This window comes from Saccopteryx leptura, chromosome 7 (assembly GCF_036850995.1).
Source record: "Saccopteryx leptura isolate mSacLep1 chromosome 7, mSacLep1_pri_phased_curated, whole genome shotgun sequence".
NCBI classification, from domain to species: Eukaryota; Metazoa; Chordata; class Mammalia; order Chiroptera; family Emballonuridae; genus Saccopteryx; species Saccopteryx leptura.
In genome coordinates this window covers 627,428-649,813 of record NC_089509.1, presented here as the reverse complement: position 1 = coordinate 649,813, position 22,386 = coordinate 627,428, and the positions used below count along the sequence as shown (strand labels likewise).

Below are 22,386 nucleotides of genomic sequence, written 5' to 3'. Positions count from 1 at the left end.
AAGTGCCATAATGAAGAATTGGTTTTTCTCATCTCTCTCCCTTCCTGTCTGTCCCTATCTGTCCCTCTCTCTGTCTCATTCTCTGTCTCTGTCACAAAAAAAAAAATTCACATGTGAAATCAGTATTTCATTTCAGGCCGAGGGGGCCCAGGACCTTCCCAAAGAGTGTCAAAATCCGGGCGTTCCAGTTCCTTGGATGGAGATCACCACGATGGATACCATAGAGATGAACCTTTTGGTGGGCCTCCGAGCAGTTCTACCCCTTCTCGAGGGGTCCGGAGTGGCAGTAATTGGGGTAGAGGGAGTAACATGAACTCTGGTCCTCCAAGGCGAGGAGCTTCAAGGGGTGGTGGGAGGGGTCGGTAGAACTTGGGGTTGAGTACCCCTCAACCTCTCTGGACAGTATTTAAGAACTTCTTGTGGAATTACCAAGAAAAACAAAAGGAAACCTGCACCTTGTTGCCCTGAACTTTTTTTCTGGGGTAGCTGAATTCCAGAAGCCCCTAATGAAGTCTTCAAGATGAAGAGACTGCTGCTGGCTACCCAGAGTAGCTGGCCTTGTTTTGTCCTGTGTAACCTCACTGCCCCAGCTCCTTTTGTGAAGATAAAAGCTGGAATTTTCATGTCCTGAGACAAGGAGCACCTCCACAAATTTAAGTTCATGTCCAATTAGAAATGTTTCTATATGTACAGTTTGTCAGAGAAAAACATGAAGTTGTTTTTGTATGAATACAGAATGTGATTTATGCAAGAATTAACAGAAAACAACTAGTTGTGAAGTGCTTGCCTTAAGGAAACCTTTAGTTTCCATTGCATCCAGTCATCTGAGGGGTGTACAATTAGTGTGTATACTTGTGTGCATACATGATGAAACCTCCAAGTCATCTAAATTAATTTCATCTGTGAGCTCTTTCTTTTTGAACAAATTCTCATCCAGCCATTCTGGCATATTTTTGTAATAGAGTGAGAAATACCTTAAAACTGTAACATCGTTTCAAGTAGATTCAAAGCTTTAGATGTGCTTTGGCAGATGAAAAATTATACTCTGAAGAAAGAAAATATTCTGGTTATCCAAGTAGGGGTCCTTCCTGGGGTGCATCTTCTAGTAATCACCTTAAACTTGAATTACCTTTTTTTCTGACTTGAGGAACGTGATATAACGCAAAAATTAACTACATGTACCCTTTAGATTACTGTCATTTCACAGATTGTTTACGTTGAAAAGAATGGACCAAAATGTCTGAAAATTTCTCCGAACTTCCATAATTTTTCTCTTCTATACTAGCTATGTAGAATGCCAATGTTTAAGGCAGAGGAGGAAGTTCTCGTCTACAACAAATTCCTTTAGTTTTAATTAAAAAAAAATTTTTTTTTGACAGAGGGAGATGAGAAGCATAAATTCTTCATTGCAACTCCTTAGTCTTCGTAGTTGTTCATTGATTGCTTTCTCACATATACCTTGACAGGAGTGGTGAGGTGGTGAGGCGGGGGGCTACAGTAGAGGAAGTGACCCCCTGCTCAAGCCAGGAACCTTGGGCTTCAAGCCAACAACCTTTGGGCTCAAGCCAGTGACCATAGGGTCATGTCTATGATCCTATGCTCTACTAGCCAGTAACCGCATGCTCAAGGTAGTGAGCCCGTGCTCAAGCCAGTAACCTTGGGTTTCAAACCTGGGTCCTCCACATCCCAGTCCAACAAGCTATCTACTGTGCCACTGCCTCGTTAGGCTAAGAAACATTTTTTTTTTTTCTGAGAGCTAGGGAGAAACAAGCAAGAACTTGTTCCACTCATTGTGCATCCATTGATTGGTTTCCATGTGCCAGGGCTCAAGCTGGCAACCTCAGTGCTGCAGAATGATGCTTTACCCACTGTACCACCGGCCTGGGCTCCTTTAGTTTTAAATGTTAACAGTTGGCCCAGTTTGGATTGGATGCTGTAAGTTCAGTTTGAGATAACTCCATAGTACTTTCTATACTGGCCATTACTCTGTTTTTATAAGAAGAAAGTTTTTATTATTGGAAGGACAGTCCATGGTGGCCCTAACCTTGCCAACTTTAGTTTGGTGTTGGAAATAAGTTTGCTTTGCAAACTTAGTGATGCTGGAAGTCTCAGTAGTTTCTTAGAAAATTCCTTTCCTTAGAGATAGGTGGATAGTATGTAAAAAACTATTAACTGGCTCTATTAATGTAAAAAAAAGGTAAAAAGCTAAGTTAGTTCTGCAGAGTGAGAAAAAGACAATCACATTGCTTTCCAGGGTATTAGAAGAACCTATAAACTACAAGTGACTAATTTTCACTGTATTTTGAAATGTAAAACATTCATCAGTACCTCACTATGTACACAATTACGAGGCTCAAGATTACTTTAGGTTTGTGGATATTCTTTATTTGCCCTTCACCTGTATGTCTTAAAAAGAAGTTACAATCAATTTTGAGAAGCTGAAAAGGGATTCATAGACCAAACTTCTGTGGCTCCTTTTCCTGAGACTTGTGGTAAGAAACTATGTATCATCTTAACACCATACCTTAGTAAGCAGATAACAAGATCACATCTTGAGTATGAATTCATTTAGAAGTGAAATTTCTGCATTATATATTTATGAAATACTTAGGAGACACATATATACATTTTAAAACATCACTGTCAAAATACATTGTGCTTTTAATTTTATAAAAGGTAGACTTTCAGTGTTGAATTCTTGAGAAAATTCTGGGAAAACAATTTTAGAAATAACATCAACATAAAAATGTACTAAACATGCTAAAATCTTCAGTTGTGAAAATTCTGGATAAATTCAGAACTAGAACAGCTTTAACTAGGGGGTAGAAAGAGTAGCCAACGGCACAAGAGTTTCCACTAAAAAAAATCACTCCTTGAAAACTGCATTTGCTTTGACAAACAGCCTCTTGGTTTATCCTCTTGAGGTAGGTACCCCTATTTACTGATATGGGAAAAAGGCAGTATTAAAAAAGAGTGAGTGTAAGTGTGTGTGTGTGGGGGGGGGGGGGGGATGCGGAAAAGTAGCCTGTAAGGCGACTGTAGATATCAGTCACCTGTGTATCATCACTTCTGGGAGCTGGACACTCACCAAGGTCTGAGACTATTAAACTAAGGCAGTGCTCTCTGCTGCCTGACACCCTGTTTAGGCATCAATGGAAGCCAGCCCAGAAGAGTTTCCAAATTGTACAGCTCAAAGCCCAAGGAAATGCCCAGGGAAACGGTTCCCACCCTCTACTGCAGGCGGAGCGTGGAGCTTCTGGCTTCACTGCTCTGAGGTTTGGCTGTTTCAGTACTTCTGATTTGAACCAAAAACCTCCGAAAACAATTCTAAAAGTCTAAACATTTTCAGGTCTAGTTAATATATATAAGGTCTACCGGAAAGTTCTGTCCGTTCCTATCACAATAAGTTTTTATTTTTTATTTACAGAGACAGAGAGTCAGAGTGAGGGATAGACAGAGACAGACAGGAACGGAGAGATGAGAAGCATCAATCATTTTTTTTCGTTGCGCATTGCAACACCTTAGTTGTTCATTGATTGCTTTCTCATATGTGCCTTGACCGCGGGCCTTCAGCAGACCGAGTAACCCCTTGCTTGAGCCAGCAACCGTTGGTCCATGAGCTGCGCTCAAGCTGGTGACCTCGGGGTCTCGAACCTGGGCCCTCAGCATCCCAGTCCGCCACTCTATCCACTGCACCACCGCCAGGTCAGGCACAATAAGTTTTGACATGTAAGCACATGTTTATTTGGCGCATGTGTGCCTATTTTTATCACAATGTATACATACTGAAGTAGCAAATTAACTAAAACAAAGTTGATTCACATTAGTCTTATGTGTGAAGTGATAGTGTACCCATGGCTATTGATAAAGTTCATTTACGCCACTGTACTTGATACGAATTTCAACAAGGAAGAAATGCTATAGAAGCATGTCTGTTGCATCCACCATATTCACCGGACTTAGCACCCTCTGACTATCACTTGTATTTGTCCTTACAAAATTTTTGAAGGGCAAAAAACTCCAAAATGAAGATATCAAACAAGCACTGGTTCAATTTTTCACATCAAAAGATAAAAATTTTTCAAAAATAGGATATACAAATTGACCTCACGCTGGCAAGAAATCATTAATAATAATGGCAATTATATTATTATTATTATTATTTTTGTATTTTTCCGAAGCCAGAAATGGGGAGGCAGTCAGACTCCCGCATGCACCCGACTGGGATCCACCGGCACGCCCACCAGGAGGCGATGTTCTGCCCATCCGGGGCATCGCTCTGTTTTATCCAGAGCCACTCTAGCGCCTGAGACAGAGGCCACAGAGCCATCCTCAGCCCCCGGGCAAACTTTGCTCCAATGGAGCCTTGGCTGCGGGAGGGGAAGAGAGACAGAGAGGAGGGAGAGGGGGAGGGGTGGAGAAGCAGATGGGCGGTTCTGTGTGCCCTGGCCGGAATCACACCGGGACTCCTGCATGCCAGGCCGACGCTCTACCACTAAGCCAACCGGACAGGGCCGGCAATTATATTATTTAATAAAGTTTATTGACGGTAAGAAAAATTTGTATTTTGTTTTATTCCAAAAACGAACAGAACTTTCCGGTAGACCTTATATTAACTAGTGGAAAACGTAGTTTTAGGGAGCCATCTAATATTCAGCTACTCTCTGGCAACAATTGCTGAACATAAATTTGGCAATTAGATATGAAAAGCATCTTGCACAGTATTAGGACTGGCATACAATATGTTAATTAGCTTAAACAGCACGTGGTAAAATTGCGATTTCTGGTTAGACTGCGGTTTTCGTCCAGGGTGCACACTGGGTGCAAAATTCTCTCCCAGGGGCCCCTCTCGACATTTACACGCACCTTTCCAGACACACAGTTCTTGAGGCAAAGCATGTCCTTTTCAGGGGGCGTCACTCGCTTTTGTCAATAGATTTTTAGCTCTATCGCTTTAGTCATGAGTACACTTTCCCTCTAATTTTATAAGGCACCATATTGAAAACGAGGTAAACCCTCAAAGTGCTTTAAACAACCGGTTAAATTTTATGTTACAAGGATACCGTATGGATGCACTCACATTGAGGCATGAGGGAAAGTACGGTAATACTCAAAAGCCCAAGAAAACAAGCTCAATTTCAACCTACCACTGCGTTTTTAAATGAGGTTTAAAAAAAAGGTCTAAGGAAAAGTCACTAGAGCAGCTAGCTAAAAAGAGCCATTCCTTTCTTCTTCCCTTCCGGGAGCTCCGTGCGAGGCCGGCTTCACAGCACGCTGCGCGGGCCGGCCCGGTCCCAGGGCAGGCGGTCGACGCGCGGTTTCCGGCTCTGCGCGCCGCGATCACAGGCTGGCCGGCGCTCTCCGACGGCGAGTCGCAGGTATTTCATACCGGCAGCGCCTTAGCAAGGCCTGCGCGGGAGCCCCAGCGCCCCAGAGCCAGGCGGAGGGCGGTGCTAGTGCCTCGTGGCATCAAGCCAATCAACGTGGACAACAGCGCGGCCACCTGCGCGCAGGCGCCCAGCGCCGTAAGCAGCGTGTTACGTAACCCCAGCGCCGCGTACAACGTGGCGCCAAGCCCGGCCACGTAAAGCAGCGCAGCCCGCGACGGGGCCTCCTCGCCGCGCAGCAGAGGCCTACACGCCATACCGCCCCGCAGGATCGTGCCTCCTACCAGCGCCAGCGCCGAGCCCAGCGACCAAAGCAGCGCGAATTTGCGGGCGCGTAGCAGCAGCACGGGCGCGTAGAGCGCCGCCAGGCCGAAGCAGAGCGTGGCCAACAGCAGACAGAGGCCGCTCGCTGCCAGCTGCTGCATGCGGGTCACCCTAAGCGGCCACGCCGGCTCCGGCTCCGCCTCCGGCTTCGCGGAGCTCCTCGACCAAGTCCAGCGCATGTCCGCGCGGCCGAGCCACGCCCCTGCCGGTCCCTTTGCCGCCTCGGGTTCCTCCGCCTCTTCCGCGGCGATCAGCGGCTCCGCGTCCGGCAGTCCGCCTGCTTTTCCTTGCGCCAGGTACTCCTGCAACTGGCGGTGGATGTCCGCCATTGTGGGCCGAGCGCTGCCACCCCGTGCAGATTTCTTCAATGCGGACGAAAGTGGCCTGCCTCTTCCCGCTGTAGTTCAGCTGTGGCTCAGGGGGCGCGGCCTGCAGCCTGTGGAGGGTTGGGGCAGCCTATGCACCAGCTGCATTCTCGGGGGGGCGGGGGGGGGCGGAGCCTGACCTCGCTTCGGGTTCGGGCCCGCGGTAGAGGTTTGGGTGATGGCGGTCCTCATGTAGTGAGTTGGTGCGGGGTTGTTGTGGCTGTAAATGGCCTATTAGGGACGTGTGATGAAATTTTTCTATGTGAATGCGAAGTGGACAGCACATCATCGTGCGCGGAGAGGTGCCCCTGCACTGTCTGTCTGGACCTTGTGGATATCTGTCCTGGCCGCGCTGTATTGTGTGGTTTTACAAGGTTTTACCGTCGAGGAAACGGGGTACACGGGTCCGGTATTTCTAAAATGATGCTCATCTACAAGTACCTCCATAAATTAAAAAAGTTCCAACGTGCAGGACTGGACACTGAAACTGTCGCTGCAGGCGAGTCTGTTGAGAGTTTGGGGTGAGCTGTATTTATGGACCAGGGGTGGAAAGGGGGGGAAGTCTAGCGGAGGCCAAGCTGCAAGTTCATTGGCCGGAGGCCCTGGCCCTGGCCCGTGGCGCCATGCACAGAACATCGTGAGGACCGGAGGGTAGCTGTAAGCAGCAACCAATGGGTGCACAACGAGTGGAACAACTAGTTTATGTTTTTCTCTGTCTCCCTTCTTCTCTAACGCTCCCTCTTCAAAAAAAAAAAAAAGAAAAAGTAATAATAATTGGCTTGAGGATCCCAGAGCTTTTTTGTTGTTGTTGTTGTTGTGTTGGGTTTTTTTTTTTTTTTTTTTTTTTGCATTTTTCCGAAGCTGAAAACGGGGAGGCAGTCAGACAGACTCCCGCATGTGCTGGACCGATCCACCCGGCATGCCCACCAGGGGGTGATGCTCTGCCCATCTGGGACGTAGCTCTGTTGCGACCAGAGCCATCCTAGCGCCTGAGGCAGAGGCCACAGAACCATCCTCAGCTCCCGGGCCATCTTTGCTCCAGTGGAGCCTCGGCTGCAGGAGGGGAAGAGAGAGACGGAGAGGGGGCGGGGTGGAGAAGCAGATGGGCGCTTCTCATGTGTGCCCTGGCCGGAATCGAACCTGGGACTCCTGCACGCCAGGCGGACACTCTACGACTGAGCCAACTGGCCAGGGCCCCCAGAGCTTTTTGATGGATGTGCATTGATAGGAAATAACTTTCAGTCTGTGTAATTTTTTTTCTTTTTTTTCATTTTTCTGAAGCTGGAAACAGGGAGAGACAGTCAGACAGACTCCCGCATGCGCCCAACCGGGATCCACCCGGCACGCCCACCAGGGGCGATGCTCTGCCCATCCTGGGCGTCGCCATGTTGCGACCAGAGCCACTCTAGCGCCTGAGGCAGAGGCCACAGAGCCATCCCCAGCGCCGGGGCCATCTTTGCTCCAATTAAGCCTTGGCTGCAGGAGGGGAAGAGAGAGACAGAGAGGAAAGCGCGGCGGAGGGGTGGAGAAGTAAATGGGCGCTTCTCCTGTGTGTCCTGGCTGGGAATCGAACCTAGGTCCTCCGCATGCTAGGCCGATGCTCTACCGCTGAGCCAACCGGCCAGGGCCAGTCTATGTAATTTAACACAGTTGTGAGAAATCACTTAGTTCTTTATTTTTGTGAGAGCAGATGTGTGAAAGTCTTCATTTTATATTCTCTGGTTCCATTTTAAATTGAAATCCCATCACACTTGATAATAATAGTGATTATCCTGATTACTTAACTATAAGCAAAGTCATTAAGATGGCTACTATTTTTAAAAGTTTTGGGTGCATGTAGAGAAATTGGAACACTTAAACGCTATTGGCAGCAATATGTTGGTACAGCTGCTGTGGCAAACAGTATGGCTGTTCCTAAAAAATTAGATAGAATCACCATATGACCCAGTAATTCTATTTCTGGGTGTATATCCAAAGAATTTAAACCATGGTCTTGAGATACTTGCAGTAAACTTCAGTGTTCATTACAGTATTATTATTTTTTAATTTTTTTGAAAAGTTAAACTTTCCTTAATTTTTTATTCCTGGTATCACTCCTACAATTTGTAGGACAATATACTTAGTGTAATGAAAAGACAAAGACAAAGCTACAACAGATGAAAGACCTCGGGAATGTTCCTCTAATTGATACTATGTTGCATTAATCAATAGTTACACTTTTTGCCAACTGTGGCGATGACAATCCTGAACAAGAAGGTTTTCCTGTTCAAGCTGCAGTACTTTCTGATTTTGGGTCATTACCTCCGTGGCAAATTTGTACAGTTCCTTTAATGCATTTGGGACAACTGTCTCAAAGTAACCTGCAGCTTTCCTGACAACCCCCTGCTTTCTCTCCTGCTGAGAACTGTAGCCCTTTTCTTCAGAGGTGTTAGAACCTTCTGCTTACCGTATCTACCACTTCCATCACCAGGTCCAAGACCACGACCATAGGGAGTGCCTGAGCTTCTTCCACCAAAACTGCACCCGCCTTCCTGGGTCCTTTGATTGCTGTTGACCACTATAATTTCCAAAATTATTGAAGTTCCCACTGCCACCAGAGTTATCACCAGAATTCCCCCTCTTCATTGTAACCATTGTATCTTTCACCACCATCACCATATCCACCACCTTGGTTTCCATATCCTGGTCCACTGCCACCACCATATCCTCTACTACTATAAGCAGGACCACCACCATAGTTGCCACCGTTACCTCCATAACTACCTCTGCTGCCACCAAAGTTTCCATCACAGCCAAAGTTACTACCATCACCTCCAAAGTTTCCTCCATGCCCCATAAAATTGCCAGATCCCCCTCCTCGGCCTCTTTGTGACCCAGAAGACTGCATTTCTTGGTTAGAAAGGGCTTTTTTCACTTCACAATTATACCTATTAATAGAGCAGTATTTCTGAACAATTTTATTAACTGTATCATGATCATCAAATGTTACAAAAGCAAATTCATCTTTTTCCCACTCTGCCTGTCTTTATAACTTATGTGGTTTCAATCTTGCCATGCTTTCAAAATAGTCTCTCAGATTATATTCTAAGGCAGTGGTCCCCAACCTTTTTTGGGCCACGGACCAGTTTAATGTCAGAAAATATTTTCATGGACCGCATATTTTAGGGTGGAACGGATAAACGTATCATGTGACTGAGACAAGTGTTAAGAGTGAGTCTTAGACGGATGTAACAGAGGGAATCTGGTCATTTTTAAAAAATAAAACATCGTTCATACTTAAATATAAATAAAACAGAAATAATGTAAGTTATTTATTCTTTCTCTGCGGACAGGTACCAAATGGCCCACGGACCAGTACCCGTCCGCGGCCTGGGGGTTGGGGACCACTATTCTAAGGTATCTTCTTTAATACCTCCAACAAAAATCTGTTAGATGGGCACCAGGCTTTCCAGAATCCTTTCTCCAAACAGCTCTTTGGTTCCACTACATGCCCACCAACCTCACTGCACCTGCCTCTTTAACACTAAAGCCCTGGAAGTGTTTTGTTGGTTTCTCATCACCACATAATTTGTGAGTGTTCCCCACTTTTCAAAATATTCTCTTAAGTTATCATTTGTAGTTTCAAACCTCAGGCCACCGATAAACAGTTTTCTCAACTGCTTTGTTTCCTTCAGATAATGGACCTTCTCACCCCCACCCCTTTCCATTGGCAGGGATGACAGCCAGAGTCAGGCTGGGGGGTAACCGGGCTGTGGTTTTACCTCCATTTTTAGACCAAACTCCCTGCTTGGAAATCAAGTTCAATATGGTACTTGGAGGAAGAGGTGGGACCAGTAATCAGGTCTGTAGCAGCATTATTAACAATAGCCAAAAGGTGGAATCAATCCATGTCCATTAACAGGTGAATGGTTAGTGGTATATACAGGCAGTGGAATATTATTCAGTGTTAAAAAGGAGGGACCTGGGCCTGACCTGTGGTGGTGCAGTGGATAAAGCATCAACTTGGAACGCTGAGTTCGCTGGTACAAAACCCTGCACTTGTTTGGGCAAGGCACATATGGGAGTTGATGCTTCCTGCTCGTTCCCCATTTCTCTCTCTCTCTCTCTCTCTCTCTCACTCCCCTCTGTAAAATGAATTAAAAAAAAAAAGGGACCCGGTCAGGGCACACTGGAGAAGAACCTATCTGCTTCTCCCCCCTCCCCCTTCTCCTTCCTCTCTATCTCTCTCTTCCTCTCCCAGAGCCAAGGCTCCACTGGAGCAAAGATGGCCCGGGCGCTGAGGATGGCTCCATGGCCTCCTCCTCAGGTGCTAGAATGGCTCTGGTTGCAACAAAGCAAAGCCCCGTGGTGGGCATGCGGGTTGGATCCCGGTTGGTCAGGCGCATGTGGGAGTCTCTCTCTGCCTCCCTGCTTCTCACTTCAGAAAAATAAAAAATAAAAGTAAAAAGGGAACTGCTGACATACAACATAAATGTACCTTGAAGACAGGATACTAAGTGAAATAGACTAGTCACAAAAAGGCAAATACTGTATGATTCCCCTTATGTAAGGTACTTTACTTAGGTCAGATCATAGAAACAGAAAGTAGAATAATGGTGCATAAATGGCATTTTGTTTATACATCTGTGAGATGAAAACAAAAGTGTGCTCATTGTACAGATGAGGAACACTGACATACTGGGAAGTTAAATGACCTACCCAAGGTCACCAAAAATAATGGTTGGGTTGTGAGTTTGGGTTTTTAACTTGTGAGCTTCCTTTATATAAGGAGACTTCCCTAGCAATAGTTTATAAAACTAGAAATCCGTTCTGGTTTGGTCCCTACACTAATGGAAGGACATAATAAAATCCTTCCTTGACCCTCAGCTACTGTAGCAATATTCAAAGAGTCTGTAAACTCGATGTCTCTGCTTAGCTTCATTTTCCCTTGAATACACTTCATTCCACCATGCCAGCAAAATTGTTCATAGGACAGTCACAGATACTTCTTTTGCCAAGTTCAGTGGAAGTTTCAGTCGTTATTCTCCTTAAACTTCCAGGAATATTACACAGGATTGCTTATTCCCTTCTTTAATCCAACACATGGCTTCCGGGACTGCCAGGGCCCGGCACCAGTCACACCATCTCAAGTCTCCTTTGCTCTTTCTTCTGACTCCCAGAGCATCTCTTCTTTTTTTTATTGACACTGTAATGAATACTATAAATGGAGCCACTTTAATTTTTTAATTTACTTAATTGATTTGAGACAGGCAGACATTTATTTGTTCTACTTATTTATGCAGTCATTGGTTGATTCTTATACGTGCCCTGACTGGGGATCGAGCTCACAACCTTCTTCGTCTGTTGGGATGATGCTGCATTCAGGTGAGCTACCTGCCAGGTCCCAAACATAGCCACTTTAAACTGGAGCCAGAGCTGCCACCCCAGAGGAGCTGCCTGGTGCATCTTACTCCTCGAATCGTTGGAATGTTAAAACAGGACAAAATAACCTTTGCATGGGGCCTAACGCAGCCTTGTGTTATAACTAGAGGACTGATGATCACTCGACTCAAAATTAACAACTTTAAGAAATAGCATCACTAGCCTGACCAGGCGGTGGTGCAGTGGATAGAGCATCGGACTGGGATGCTGAGAACCCAGGTTTGAGACCCCGAGGTCACCAGCTTGAGCGCGGGCTTATCTGGTTTGAGCAAAAGCTCACCAGCTTGGACCCAAGGTTGCTGGCTCGAGCAAGGGGTTACTTGGTCTGCTGAAGGCCCATGGTCAAGGCACATATGAGAAAGCAATCAATGAACAACTAAGGTATTGCAATGAAAAACTAATGATTGATGCTTCTCATCTCTCTCTGTTCCTGTCTGTCCCTATACCTCTCTCTGACTCTGTTTCTGTAAAAAAAAAAAAAAAAAGAAGTAGCATCAGTATGCTAGCTCATCTTCACCAATAGAAATGCCTTCCTTCTATTGATGTTGTTCCCCTTCCCATAATTACCCATTGCTTGCTTTTTATTTTTTTTACCCATTGCTTTTGTCTGCTAATCCAAACACTGTTTTGGCTTTAGCCTGAATCATTGCTTCTCAAATAGGTTTTTTTTTTTTTTTTTTTTTTTAAATCTCAAGTGCTTGTTGCCTCTCACTTTGGCCTTTTATTTTTAGATTAACAGCACTTAGTTCCTCACCCTCTCACCTAGCCCTGACATTAACAATCATCTATGTGCAGGCCCTCACTGGGTGGTTCAGTTGATTATAGCACCATCTTGATATGCCAAGGTTGCAGACTGGATCTTCAGTCAGGGCACGCACAAGAATCAACCAATGAATGCACGAATAAGTGGAACAACAAATTGATATTTCTCTCTCTCTAAATATCAATAAGTAATAACTAAAAACTAAAAAAACCCATCTGTGCGTACACTCTTAACAGATTCTTCCTCTTACTTCACTGGGTTTCTAATAGGTACCTTGAAAACGACAGGTAAAACTTGTGATTCCCAATTTCTCCTCCTTGTCCCCCAGTCTTTAATACCTTGTTCCTTCCTCATCTCAACAAATCACATATCAACAGCAATCCCTGCCACCTGTATCTGGGATACATCCAGCACAAGACCCATTTTTCTCTCCACTGCTAACCCCTATTCAGGCCCCCACAGCACCTACCTGGACTCTAACTTAGTGCCAGTATTAGTCCATGACTTCATCCCAGCTATTCACACAGTGGCTGGAAGGGTCCTTTTACATGTAAGTCAGACCCTGTCAGTTCCTCTGATGCTTCCTGTCTCGCAGAAGAAGCTGATGTCGACCATCTGGTTCCTGGGGGCCTTACTATTTACTGGTCCCCTTTATGTCCTGTCTGATCATTCACTCCTCATTCAGCTCTAGACATGGTGATCACTGGGTTGTTCTGGGTGTGTGTTAAACCTGTCCCCACCTCGGTGCCTTTTTCCTTGCTGCCAGCCTAGGAAATTTCTTCCCACGCCACATTGCCCAATGTCTTTATAGTTCATCCCTCTGTACAAGGCTCTGTTCCTACTCAGAGTTATTCTCTAACCACCCTAAGATAGCATCTCCCATCACTTCTTGCCCCTTTACAGTCACAAAAACTAAATGTAGTATAGTTATTTCCTTGGCAGTATAATCAAATAAACAATTTCTTCACTATTCTTTTGAGCTTCGATTTGCAGTGGGTGGTGATACAAAAGAGCAAGGACTCAGACAAATGTAGGGATCACTGGCAGTTGTTATTTTGTTTTTAAACTAAATGGTTGTTCTGAAGCCTTTATTGAAGTGGCCTACTAAGTAGAGATTCTAGACTCCAGTGTGTAGGTTGAGTGGACAGACAGGGCTCTAAGAGTTTGGTTGGTTAGCTGCAACATGGAACAAAAAGGTGGTCTATACTAAATGAAATTGAAATGCCAGGGCTTTCTGGGTTCTTTATAAAGGGAAGTATCCAAAGACTTAGGGAGATTGGAATGTTAGAGCAGATTTACTGTAGTCTCACCCCAGGAAGGACTAAAGGGCATAACTGTCCCCAGGAGAATAAGAAATTGTGAGCACAGCCACAGAATCCTTTGAGAGTGCTCTGGTCACACTTCTGTGTCGGTCAGTAATTGCAGTGGGAACTGCTGCCACTAAGTTGGGGTCCTTAAAGTTTGATTTCCGTTGTGATAGAACAAATACAAGTACCCTCTTCTTTGTATGTATTTAAATGTAGAGTATAGTATTAACTGAAAGCATAATGTTGTAAAGCACATCTGTAGAACTTTTCATGTTGTATAAGTGAAGTGTCATACCTTTGAACAGCAACTCCTAATGTCCCCCTTCATCAGACCCTGGCAAAGGACATTTTACTTCTGTAATTTTCACTATTTTATATGCCTTACAAGTGGAGTCATGAAGTATATTTGTCCTGCTGTGCCTGACTCATTTTATTTAGCATAAGGTCCTTAGATAATTTATGATTAGCATATGGCAGAATTTGCTTCTTCTAAGGCTGAATGATATCTCATTGTCTATTATTCTTTTTAATTTGTTCATCTGTCAATGGACATTTAGATTGTTTTCACGTATAGGCTATTGTGAATAATGGTACAGTGAACATGGAAGTGAAAATATCTCTTTATAATCCTGATTTCAAGACTTTGGGAAAAATTCTCTTAAATGGAGTTGCTGGATCATATGGTAGTTCCTATGGTAGTTCTACTTTTTTATTTTATTTTATTTTATTTATTCATTTTAGAGAGGGGAGAGAGAAGGAGAGAGAGAGACAGAGAGAGGAGAGAGACAAGGGAGAGGAGCTGGAAGCATCAACTCCCATATGTGCCTTGACCAGGCAAGCCCAGGGTTTCGAATCGGCGACCTCAGCATTTGCAGGTCGACGCTTTATACACTGCGCCACCACAGGTCAGGCCGGTAGTTCTACTTTTAAGTATTTGAACTGCTTCCATGCTGTTCCCTCTAGTGGCAAAACCACTTTATATTCTCACCCATAGGGCACAAGGATTCCAATATTCCCACATTATAGCCAATATTATCTTTGGATTTAGAAAAAAATTATTGTTGATTTAATTGAGAGAGAAAGGAGTGTGAGAGAGAGACAGGAACATCAAGCTATTCCTGTATGTGCTCTGACGGATCGAACTGGCAATCTCCCTGCTTTGGGTCGATGCTCTAACTAACTGAGCTATATGGTCAGGGCTGAGTATATTACTTATTTTTAAATTCTAAGTCCCATATGTCCTCATTTTACAATGATCATAGAGGGTTAGGTTATCTTTTTATATTTTTTCCATGTTTAACATTTATAATCCTTCTATTTAAAATGTACTTTAATGATCCCTTTTATACTAAAAAGTGTAATGATGCAGAGATTAGTATGTCCTCTGACCAAGGATGACACACAAATATATGAAGTATTTAATCTCTTAAAAATATATCTACACTCAGCCTGACCTGTGGTGGTGCAGTGGATAAAGCGTCGAACTGGAACTCTGAGGTCGCCAGTTCGAAACCTGGGCTTGCCTGGTCAAGGCACATATGGGAGCTGATGTTTCCTGCTCCTCTTCCCTTTCTCTCTCTCTCTCTCTCTCTCTCTCTCTCTCTCTCTCTCTCACTCTCCTCTTTCCCTCTAAAATTGAACAAATAAAATCTAAATATATATATCTATATTTTTTGGAGTTTTAGCTTCACAGTAAAATGAGCAAAAGTACAGAGTTCTACATCCTACCCTGCACAGCCTCCCCCACTATCAACATCCAACATCAGAGTGGTACATTTGTTACAACTGCTGAACATACATTGAGATATCATCACCCAAAGTCCCATGTTTACATTGGGTTCACTCCTGGTTTTGCACATTCTGTGGGTATAATGTACCCACCACTAGAATATCATATAGAATAGTTTCACTGCCCTACAAATTCTCTGTGCTGCACTCATTTGTCCCTTCTTCCCCCTAACCCAAAAGAGATTTTTGTGGTGCTGGAATAGTTATGTATCTTGATTTTTATGGTAGTTACACAAATCTACACGTGTGATAAGTGATGGAACTATACACATTGTACTAATTTCAGTTTTTTTATTTTGATGTACTATGATTGAGATATAATTATTAGAAGAAACTGCTGAAGGGTACAGGGGAACTTTCTGTATTATGTAACTTATTGTAATTCTCCCCCCCCCCTTTTTTTAGCAAGAGAGACAGAGAGAGGGACAGACAGGTACAGAAAGACAGATGAGAAGCATCAACTCGTTGTTGCAGCACTTTAGTTGTTCATTGATTATTTTCTGATATGCGCCTTCATGGGGGGGGGTGAGGAGGTGGAGGGTTCCAGCTGAGGCAGCAACCCCTTGCCCAAGCCAGCAACCTTGGGCTCAAGCCAGTGACCTTGGGCTCAAGCCAGTGACCTTGGGCTTCAAGCCAGCGACCATGGGGTCATGTCTATGATCCCATGCTCAAGCCAGTGACTGCACGCTCAAGCTGGATGAGCCCATGCTCAAGCCAGAGACCTTGGGGTTTTGAACCTGGGTCTTCAGCATCCCAGGTTGATGCTCTATCCCCTGTGTCACTGCCTGGTCAGGCTATCTTGTGATTCTGTATTTCAAAACAAAAAGGTTAGGCCTGACCTGTGGTGGCGCAGTGGATAAAGCGTCAACCTGGAATGCTGAGGTCACCAGTTCAAAACCTTGGGCTTGCCTGGTCAAGGCGCATATGGGAGTTGATGCTTCCTTCTCCTCCCTCCTCCTTCTTCTCTCTCCTCTCTAAAAATTAATAAAAGTAAAAAAAAAAATTAGGCCCTGGCTGGTTGGCTAAGCGGTAGAGCGTCGGCTTGGTGTGCGGGGGACCCGGGTTCGATTCCCGGCCAGGGCACATAGGAGAACCGCCCATTTGCTTCTGCACCCCCCCTTCCTCTCTGTCTCTCTCTTCCCCTCCCGCAGCCAAGGCTCCATTGGAGCAAGGATGGCCCGGGCGCTGGGGATGGCTCCTTGGCCTCTGCCCCAGGCGCTAGAGTGGCTCTGGTCGCATCAGAGCGATGCCCCGGAGGGGCAGAGCATCACCCCTGGTGGGCAGAGCATCGCCCCTGGTGGGCGTGCTGGGTGGATCCCGGTCGGGTGCATGCGGGAGTCTGTCTGACTGTCTCTCCCCGTTTCCAGCTTCAGAAAAATACAAAAAAAAAAAAAATTAAAAACCCCCAAAACAAAAAGGTTAGCCCTGGCCGGTTGGCTCAGTGGTAGAGTATCGGCCTGGCGTGCAGGAGTCCTGGATTCGATTCCTGGTCAGGGCACACAGGAGAAGCACCCATCTGCTTCTCCACCCCTCCCCCTCTCCTTCCTCTCTATCTCTCTCTTCCACTCCCGCAGCCGGGGCTCCATTGGAGCAAAGTTGGCCCAGGCGCTGAGGATGGCTCCATGGCCTCTGACTCAGGCGCTAGAATGGCTCTGGTTGCAACAGAGCCACGCCCCAGATGGGCAGAGCATCGCCCCTTGTTGGGCGTGCCGGGTGGGTCCCGGTCGGGCACATGCGGGAGTCTGTCTGACTGCCTCACCTTTTCCAACTTCAGAAAAATACAAAAAAAACCCAAAACCTAAAAAGGTTAAACAATTCTTTGTTCAAAGGAAACATCAATGAATTTTCAAAAAACGGTTTAGGAAAAGAGAAACCCAACTTTCTTGGGAGCTCTGCACTTAGTTGTATAACTAAACAATTATTGGTGATGTGGACTAAGGGTCTCTACCACCTACTCAATGACATCAGGAGTTCCCATTCTGGGGTTTAGCGAAGAATGAGAGTTGAGAGTGTACTGAAGCAGCTCAAGTGTTGCAGCTCCAGTGTTTCCACTCTGATGTTACAGCTGAAGTTGGCAACACTGAGGAGAACACACAGTCTACTGAGGTAAAGGGGAGACTTGTTTATATAGAGAGAAATTACAGCCCCCAGTCCCTGACTGGTCAATTTTTTAAAAAAATAATTTTATTTTTTTAATGGGGCGACATCAATAAATCAGGATACTTTTTTAATTTTTTTAAAAATAATTTTATTTTTGGTCAATTTTTATGCAAAGGAAGACTCCAAAGCCATACAGATTGACCCAGATAGCACATCCCTGACACAGCCACACAGTTCTGTTTGGATGGGGAAAGTCTCAGTCCCCATTGGTCAAAATAGAATTCCAGGAACTCCTTTATAAAGGTTGGCTTAGCTGACAGGGGTATAGTATAGGAGGCTGGCATCCCAGGCTGTGGCTTTTTCTTGAAATGGGGTGTGTATGAAGGATCTCTAAACAATGGCTGCGAGTCTCTGGTTGTGATTTGAGGCCGTTAACTAGAGTTCTTCTTAGCAGTTACATTCTTTCTTGGGGTCAATAGTGATCATGTATCATCGAGTAGGAGACCAAGATAAAGAATAATAACAATAATAAGGCCGTGGCCAGTTGGCTCAGCGGTAGAGTGTTGGCCTGGCGTGCGGGGGACCCGGGTTCGATTCCTGGCCAGGGCACATAGGAGAGGCGCTCATTTGCTTCTCCACCCCCCCCCCTTCCTCTCTATCTCTCTCTTCCCGTCCTGCAGCCAAGGCTCCATTGGAGCAAAGATGGCCCGGGCGCTGGGGATGGCTCCTTGGCCTCTGCCCCAGGCGCTAGAGTGGCTCTGGTCACGGCAGAGCGACGCCCCGGAGGGGCAGAGCATCGCCCCCTGGTGGGCGTGCCGGGTGGATCCCGGTCAGGCGCATGCGGGAGTCTGTCTAACTGTCTCTCCCCGTTTCTAGCTTCAGAAAAATACAAAAAAAAAAAAAAAAGAATAATAACAATAATAAAATATTCAAAAAATCAAGTCTGTAATGTCAATTAAACAATAATTCCTTTTTTATTGGAAGCATCACCTGAAGTAGTTGAAAGAGCAGTAGAAAACACACAATGAAAAGCTGCTAACACAGAAGTTCTCTCAAGAAATGAATTTTGGCCCTGGCTGGTTGGCTCAGTGGTAGAGCGTCGGCCTGGCGTGCAGAAGTCCTGGGTTCAATTTCCGGCCAGGGCACACAGGAGAAGCGCCCATCTGCTTCTCCACCCCTCCCCCTCTCCTTCCTCTCTGTCTCTCTCTTCCCCTCCTGCAGCCGAGGCTCCATTGGAGCAAAGATGGCCCAGGCGCTGGGGATGGCTCCTTGGCCTCTGCCCCAGGCGCTAGAGTGGCTCTGGTCGCAGCAGAGTGACGCCCCCAGAGCATCGCCCCCTGGTGTGCAGAGCGTCGCCCCCTGGTGGGCGCGCCGGGTGGATCCCGGTCGGGCGCATGCAGGAGTCTGTCTGACTGTCTCTCCCGGATTCTAGCTTCAGAAAAATACAAAAAAAAAAAAAAAAAAAAAAAATGAATTTTAAAACGATTATTTTTGTTCCTTAAAATGATTTTAACTCCCTTTGTTCTATCAAGGAACAGAAAACTCAGTGGTCAGCTCTGAAGGTTTTTTTTTTTGTTTTTTTTTTGTATTTTTCTGAAGCTAGAAACGGGGAGGCAGTCAGACAGACTCCCGCATGCGCCTGACCGGGATCCACCAGGCACGCCCAACAAGGGGCGATGCTCTGCTCATCCGGGGCGTCGCTCTGTCGCGACCAGAGCCACTCTAGCGCCTGGGGCAGAGGCCACAGAGCCATCCTCAGCACCCAGGCCATCTTTTGCTTCAATGGAGCCTCGGCTGTGGGAGTGGAAGAGAGAGACAGAGAGGAAGGAGAGGGGAAGGGGTGGAGAAGCAGATGGGTGCCTCTCCTGTGTGCCCTGGCCAGGAATCGAACCCGGGACTTCCGCACGCCAGTCCGACGCTCTACCACTGAGCCAACTGGCCAGGGCCAGCTCTGAAGTTTTTAAACACAGCACAGATATACAGCTATTAAGAGAGGTGTTTTTAGCTTTGTTCTGGCATTCTTGGGAAGGGCTGTTTGTGTTATGTGAAAGTTTTACACTTTCTGTGTATTTTTAAATGTATTTTTGGTTTTTGGTTCATTTTAATAGTTAAAAATATACCCTCTAAAGACAAATTCATTTTGGGGTGAGTAAAATCATCTGCCCAGTGTGACATACTTGTTTTTTAAAATTTTTTATTAATTCATTTTGAGAGATAGAAGAAGAAAGAGAGACAGACAGAGAATCTGTTCCTGTAAGTGCATATAAGGCCAGTAGCCACGGCCACCATCACAGCCACCTGGCCCACGCAGGTTCTCATTAGATTCGGACAGACAGTAATGAAACAACAGAGCCAAGAACTGGTGGGCCATTAGCTTTAATCCTAGCTTGCACCTGGCAGGCAAGAAATACACACAGTGAGAAAACATTTCCCTTTCCATTCAGGGATCCCAAAGCCACTGACTTATCCGAGTATCTTAGAATCAAAGGTTTCTACCTTACCAGCCTTATTCACCTCTGTTCCCCATCTCCTTCTCTCTGCACAAACTGGCTTCTCCTTCAGCGTTCCGCCATCTTGGCTGCTGCTTCTCTCTTCCACATGGCCTTTCTCTGCTCTTCTCCAGCATGGGCTTCTCTGCCCCATTTTACAGTGTAGGAATCAAAACCTTTAATCCAATATAGAAACAAGGAAGTCTCTGATACAAAGTCACTTATCAGAGGCATAATGGGATTCCTCATGAGAGTGTGTTATACATTACCATACCCCAGATGATGAAAAGTACCTCACTTCTACAGGTTTATGTAGAAACACCAAGTCCAGATGAGTTTTGAAGGGTTTTATTAAAGGAGATCGCCTGACCAGGCAGTGGCGCAGTGGATAGAGCGTCGGACTGGGATGCAGAGAACCCAGGTTCGAGACCCAGAGGTCACCAGCTTGAGCGTGGGCTCATCTGGTTTGAGCAAAAGCCCACCAGCTTGAACCCAAGATCGCTGGCTCCAGCAAGGGGTTACTCGGTCTGCTGAAGGCCCGCAGTCAAGGCACATATGAGAGGGCAATCAATGAACAACTAAGGTGTTGCAACGCGCAATGAAAAACTAATGATTGATGCTTCTCATCTCTCTCTGTTCCTGTCTGTCTGTCCCTCTCTCTGACTCACTCTGTTTCTGTAAAAAATGTAAATAAATAAATAAATAAATTTTAAAGGAGATTTATTAAATATGCCAGCTGCATATGGCTGACCCATTGTTCTTGCAAGCCAGAAACTTCTACATTCTTCTCCCTCCCCTCACCAACGGAAGGACAGGACAGGAAAGCCTTACCTTTCCTCCTAGAATATCAATATTAATTTTGCCCCTTTTTGGTTCCTTAAAACGATACCCACTGTTTTATATCCTAAGTCAAATCCTTGACTTAATTTACTGAAGCACGAGCATGAGGCTGTTGTGTAGGAATATTAACTTATAACATATGACAGATATTTAACAGACCGCATTAATAGCAATATGGTTCATTAAAGAAACATGTTACTGATCGATTCCCCATAACCTGCACAAACCTTTAGTAACTTACATTAAATTAATTGGCTTTCGTTTTACCCTAGTTACCCTTTCCCCCAAAGTCTGATTTAAAAGGGCCTGTGGGCACAATGTAACTTCAAAGTAGTTTATAATTAATACGGGGTTCCTTTCCTACTAGCTGTGAGACTCTGGACACAAATGCAGGCCCAATACTAGAATAGGCAAGCTAAACCTGGAAATAATTTTATATATGAACTTTCTAACAACTGTCACTGTAGTCCCACCTTTATTATTATTATTTTTTACAGGGACAGAGAGAGAGTCAGAGAGAGAGAGAGGTAGGGACAGACAGACGGGAACGGAGAGAGATGAGAAGCATCAATCATCAGTTTTTCGTTGCGACACCTTAGTTGTTCATTGATTGCTTTCTCATGTGTGCCTTGATCGCGCGGGCCTTCAACAGACCAAGTAACCCCTTGCTCGAGCCAGCGACCTTGGGTCTAAGCTGGTGAGCTTTTTGCTCAAGTCAGATGAGCCTGCGCTCAAGCTGGTGACCTCAGGGTCTCAAACCTGAGTCCGTCTGCATCCCAGTCCGACGCTCTATCCACTGCGCCACCACCTGGTCAGGCACTGTGGCCGCACTTGTAGAAGGAAATGCTTTTATTTACCTGTCAATTATGTTATTAGTCTATTTCTAAATGTTTACCTGGGAAAGCCTATTTCTCCCTGTTTTTTTCTTTTACAATTTTCTTACTTTGCTTAGTATTCATTTGGACATAAACCAAACACTGAAGATATGCCTTCTGTAATATTTATTTTTATTTTTATTTTTTTATTCATTTTAGAAAGAGAGAGAGGGAGAGAGAGAGAAGAGAGAGAGAGAGACAGAGAGAGAGATAGGGGAGGAGCAGGAAGCATCAACTCCCATATGTGCCTTGACCAGGCAAGCCCAGGGTTTCGAACCCGCAACCTCAGCATTTCCAGGTCAACACTTTATCCACTGTGCCACCACAGGTCTGACTATGCCTTCTGTAATAGATTCTAAGTCTGGCTTTTCTCATTATTCCTTTCCTGTTGACAAAATCTTTTTCTAATTGGTTGCAAATAAACCTTTGGCAATAAGGGTCCCAATACCCCACTGGTGTGGGGTAGTATTTTCCTACTCATTTGAATTCCTATGTTGCAATTTTTGAGGCAGACTGGAAAAATATAAAATAAATAATAAAATTAAAACAGCTAATATTAAGAAATACTATAACAGCCTGACCAGGCAGTGGCACAGTGGATATAGCATTGGGCTGGGATGTGGAGGACCCAGGTACGAGACCCCAAGGTCACCAGCTTGAGTGCGGGCTCATCTGGTTTGAGCAAAGCTCACCAGCTTGAACCCAAGGTCGCTGGCTTGAGCAAGGG

General features: G+C 45.3%; 3 protein-coding genes and 2 pseudogenes across 4 annotated transcripts in view; 3 read left to right on the top strand and 2 right to left on the bottom strand.

The window, feature by feature from the left end:
• Positions 1 to 1,412, top strand: part of WDR33 (WD repeat domain 33) — a 135,672-nt gene extending 134,260 nt beyond the window's left edge. For both annotated transcript variants that reach the window (XM_066345931.1, XM_066345932.1), the window contains exon 22: positions 137 to 1,412. In XM_066345931.1, coding sequence (XP_066202028.1) covers positions 137 to 366 — 230 coding nt within the window. In that variant the 3' untranslated portion in view covers positions 367 to 1,412. The remainder of the gene's footprint in view (positions 1 to 136) is intronic.
• Positions 1,413 to 1,523: 111 nt separating this feature from the next.
• Positions 1,524 to 6,929, bottom strand: SFT2D3 (SFT2 domain containing 3). The gene has a single exon (XM_066345951.1). It carries the CDS (start codon positions 6,038 to 6,040, stop codon positions 5,384 to 5,386), a length of 657 nt encoding a protein of 218 aa, XP_066202048.1. The 5' UTR covers positions 6,041 to 6,929; the 3' UTR covers positions 1,524 to 5,383.
• UGGT1 (UDP-glucose glycoprotein glucosyltransferase 1) overlaps positions 5,890 to 22,386 on the top strand; it is a 246,306-nt gene continuing 229,809 nt past the window's right edge. Inside the window, exon 1 of the mRNA XM_066345928.1 lies at positions 5,890 to 6,007. The gene's annotated coding sequence lies outside the window, so the exon portion shown is untranslated. The remainder of the gene's footprint in view (positions 6,008 to 22,386) is intronic.
• On the bottom strand, positions 7,697 to 9,215 carry LOC136378714 (heterogeneous nuclear ribonucleoprotein A3-like; annotated as a pseudogene).
• Positions 14,899 to 14,996, top strand: LOC136379238 (U6 spliceosomal RNA; annotated as a pseudogene).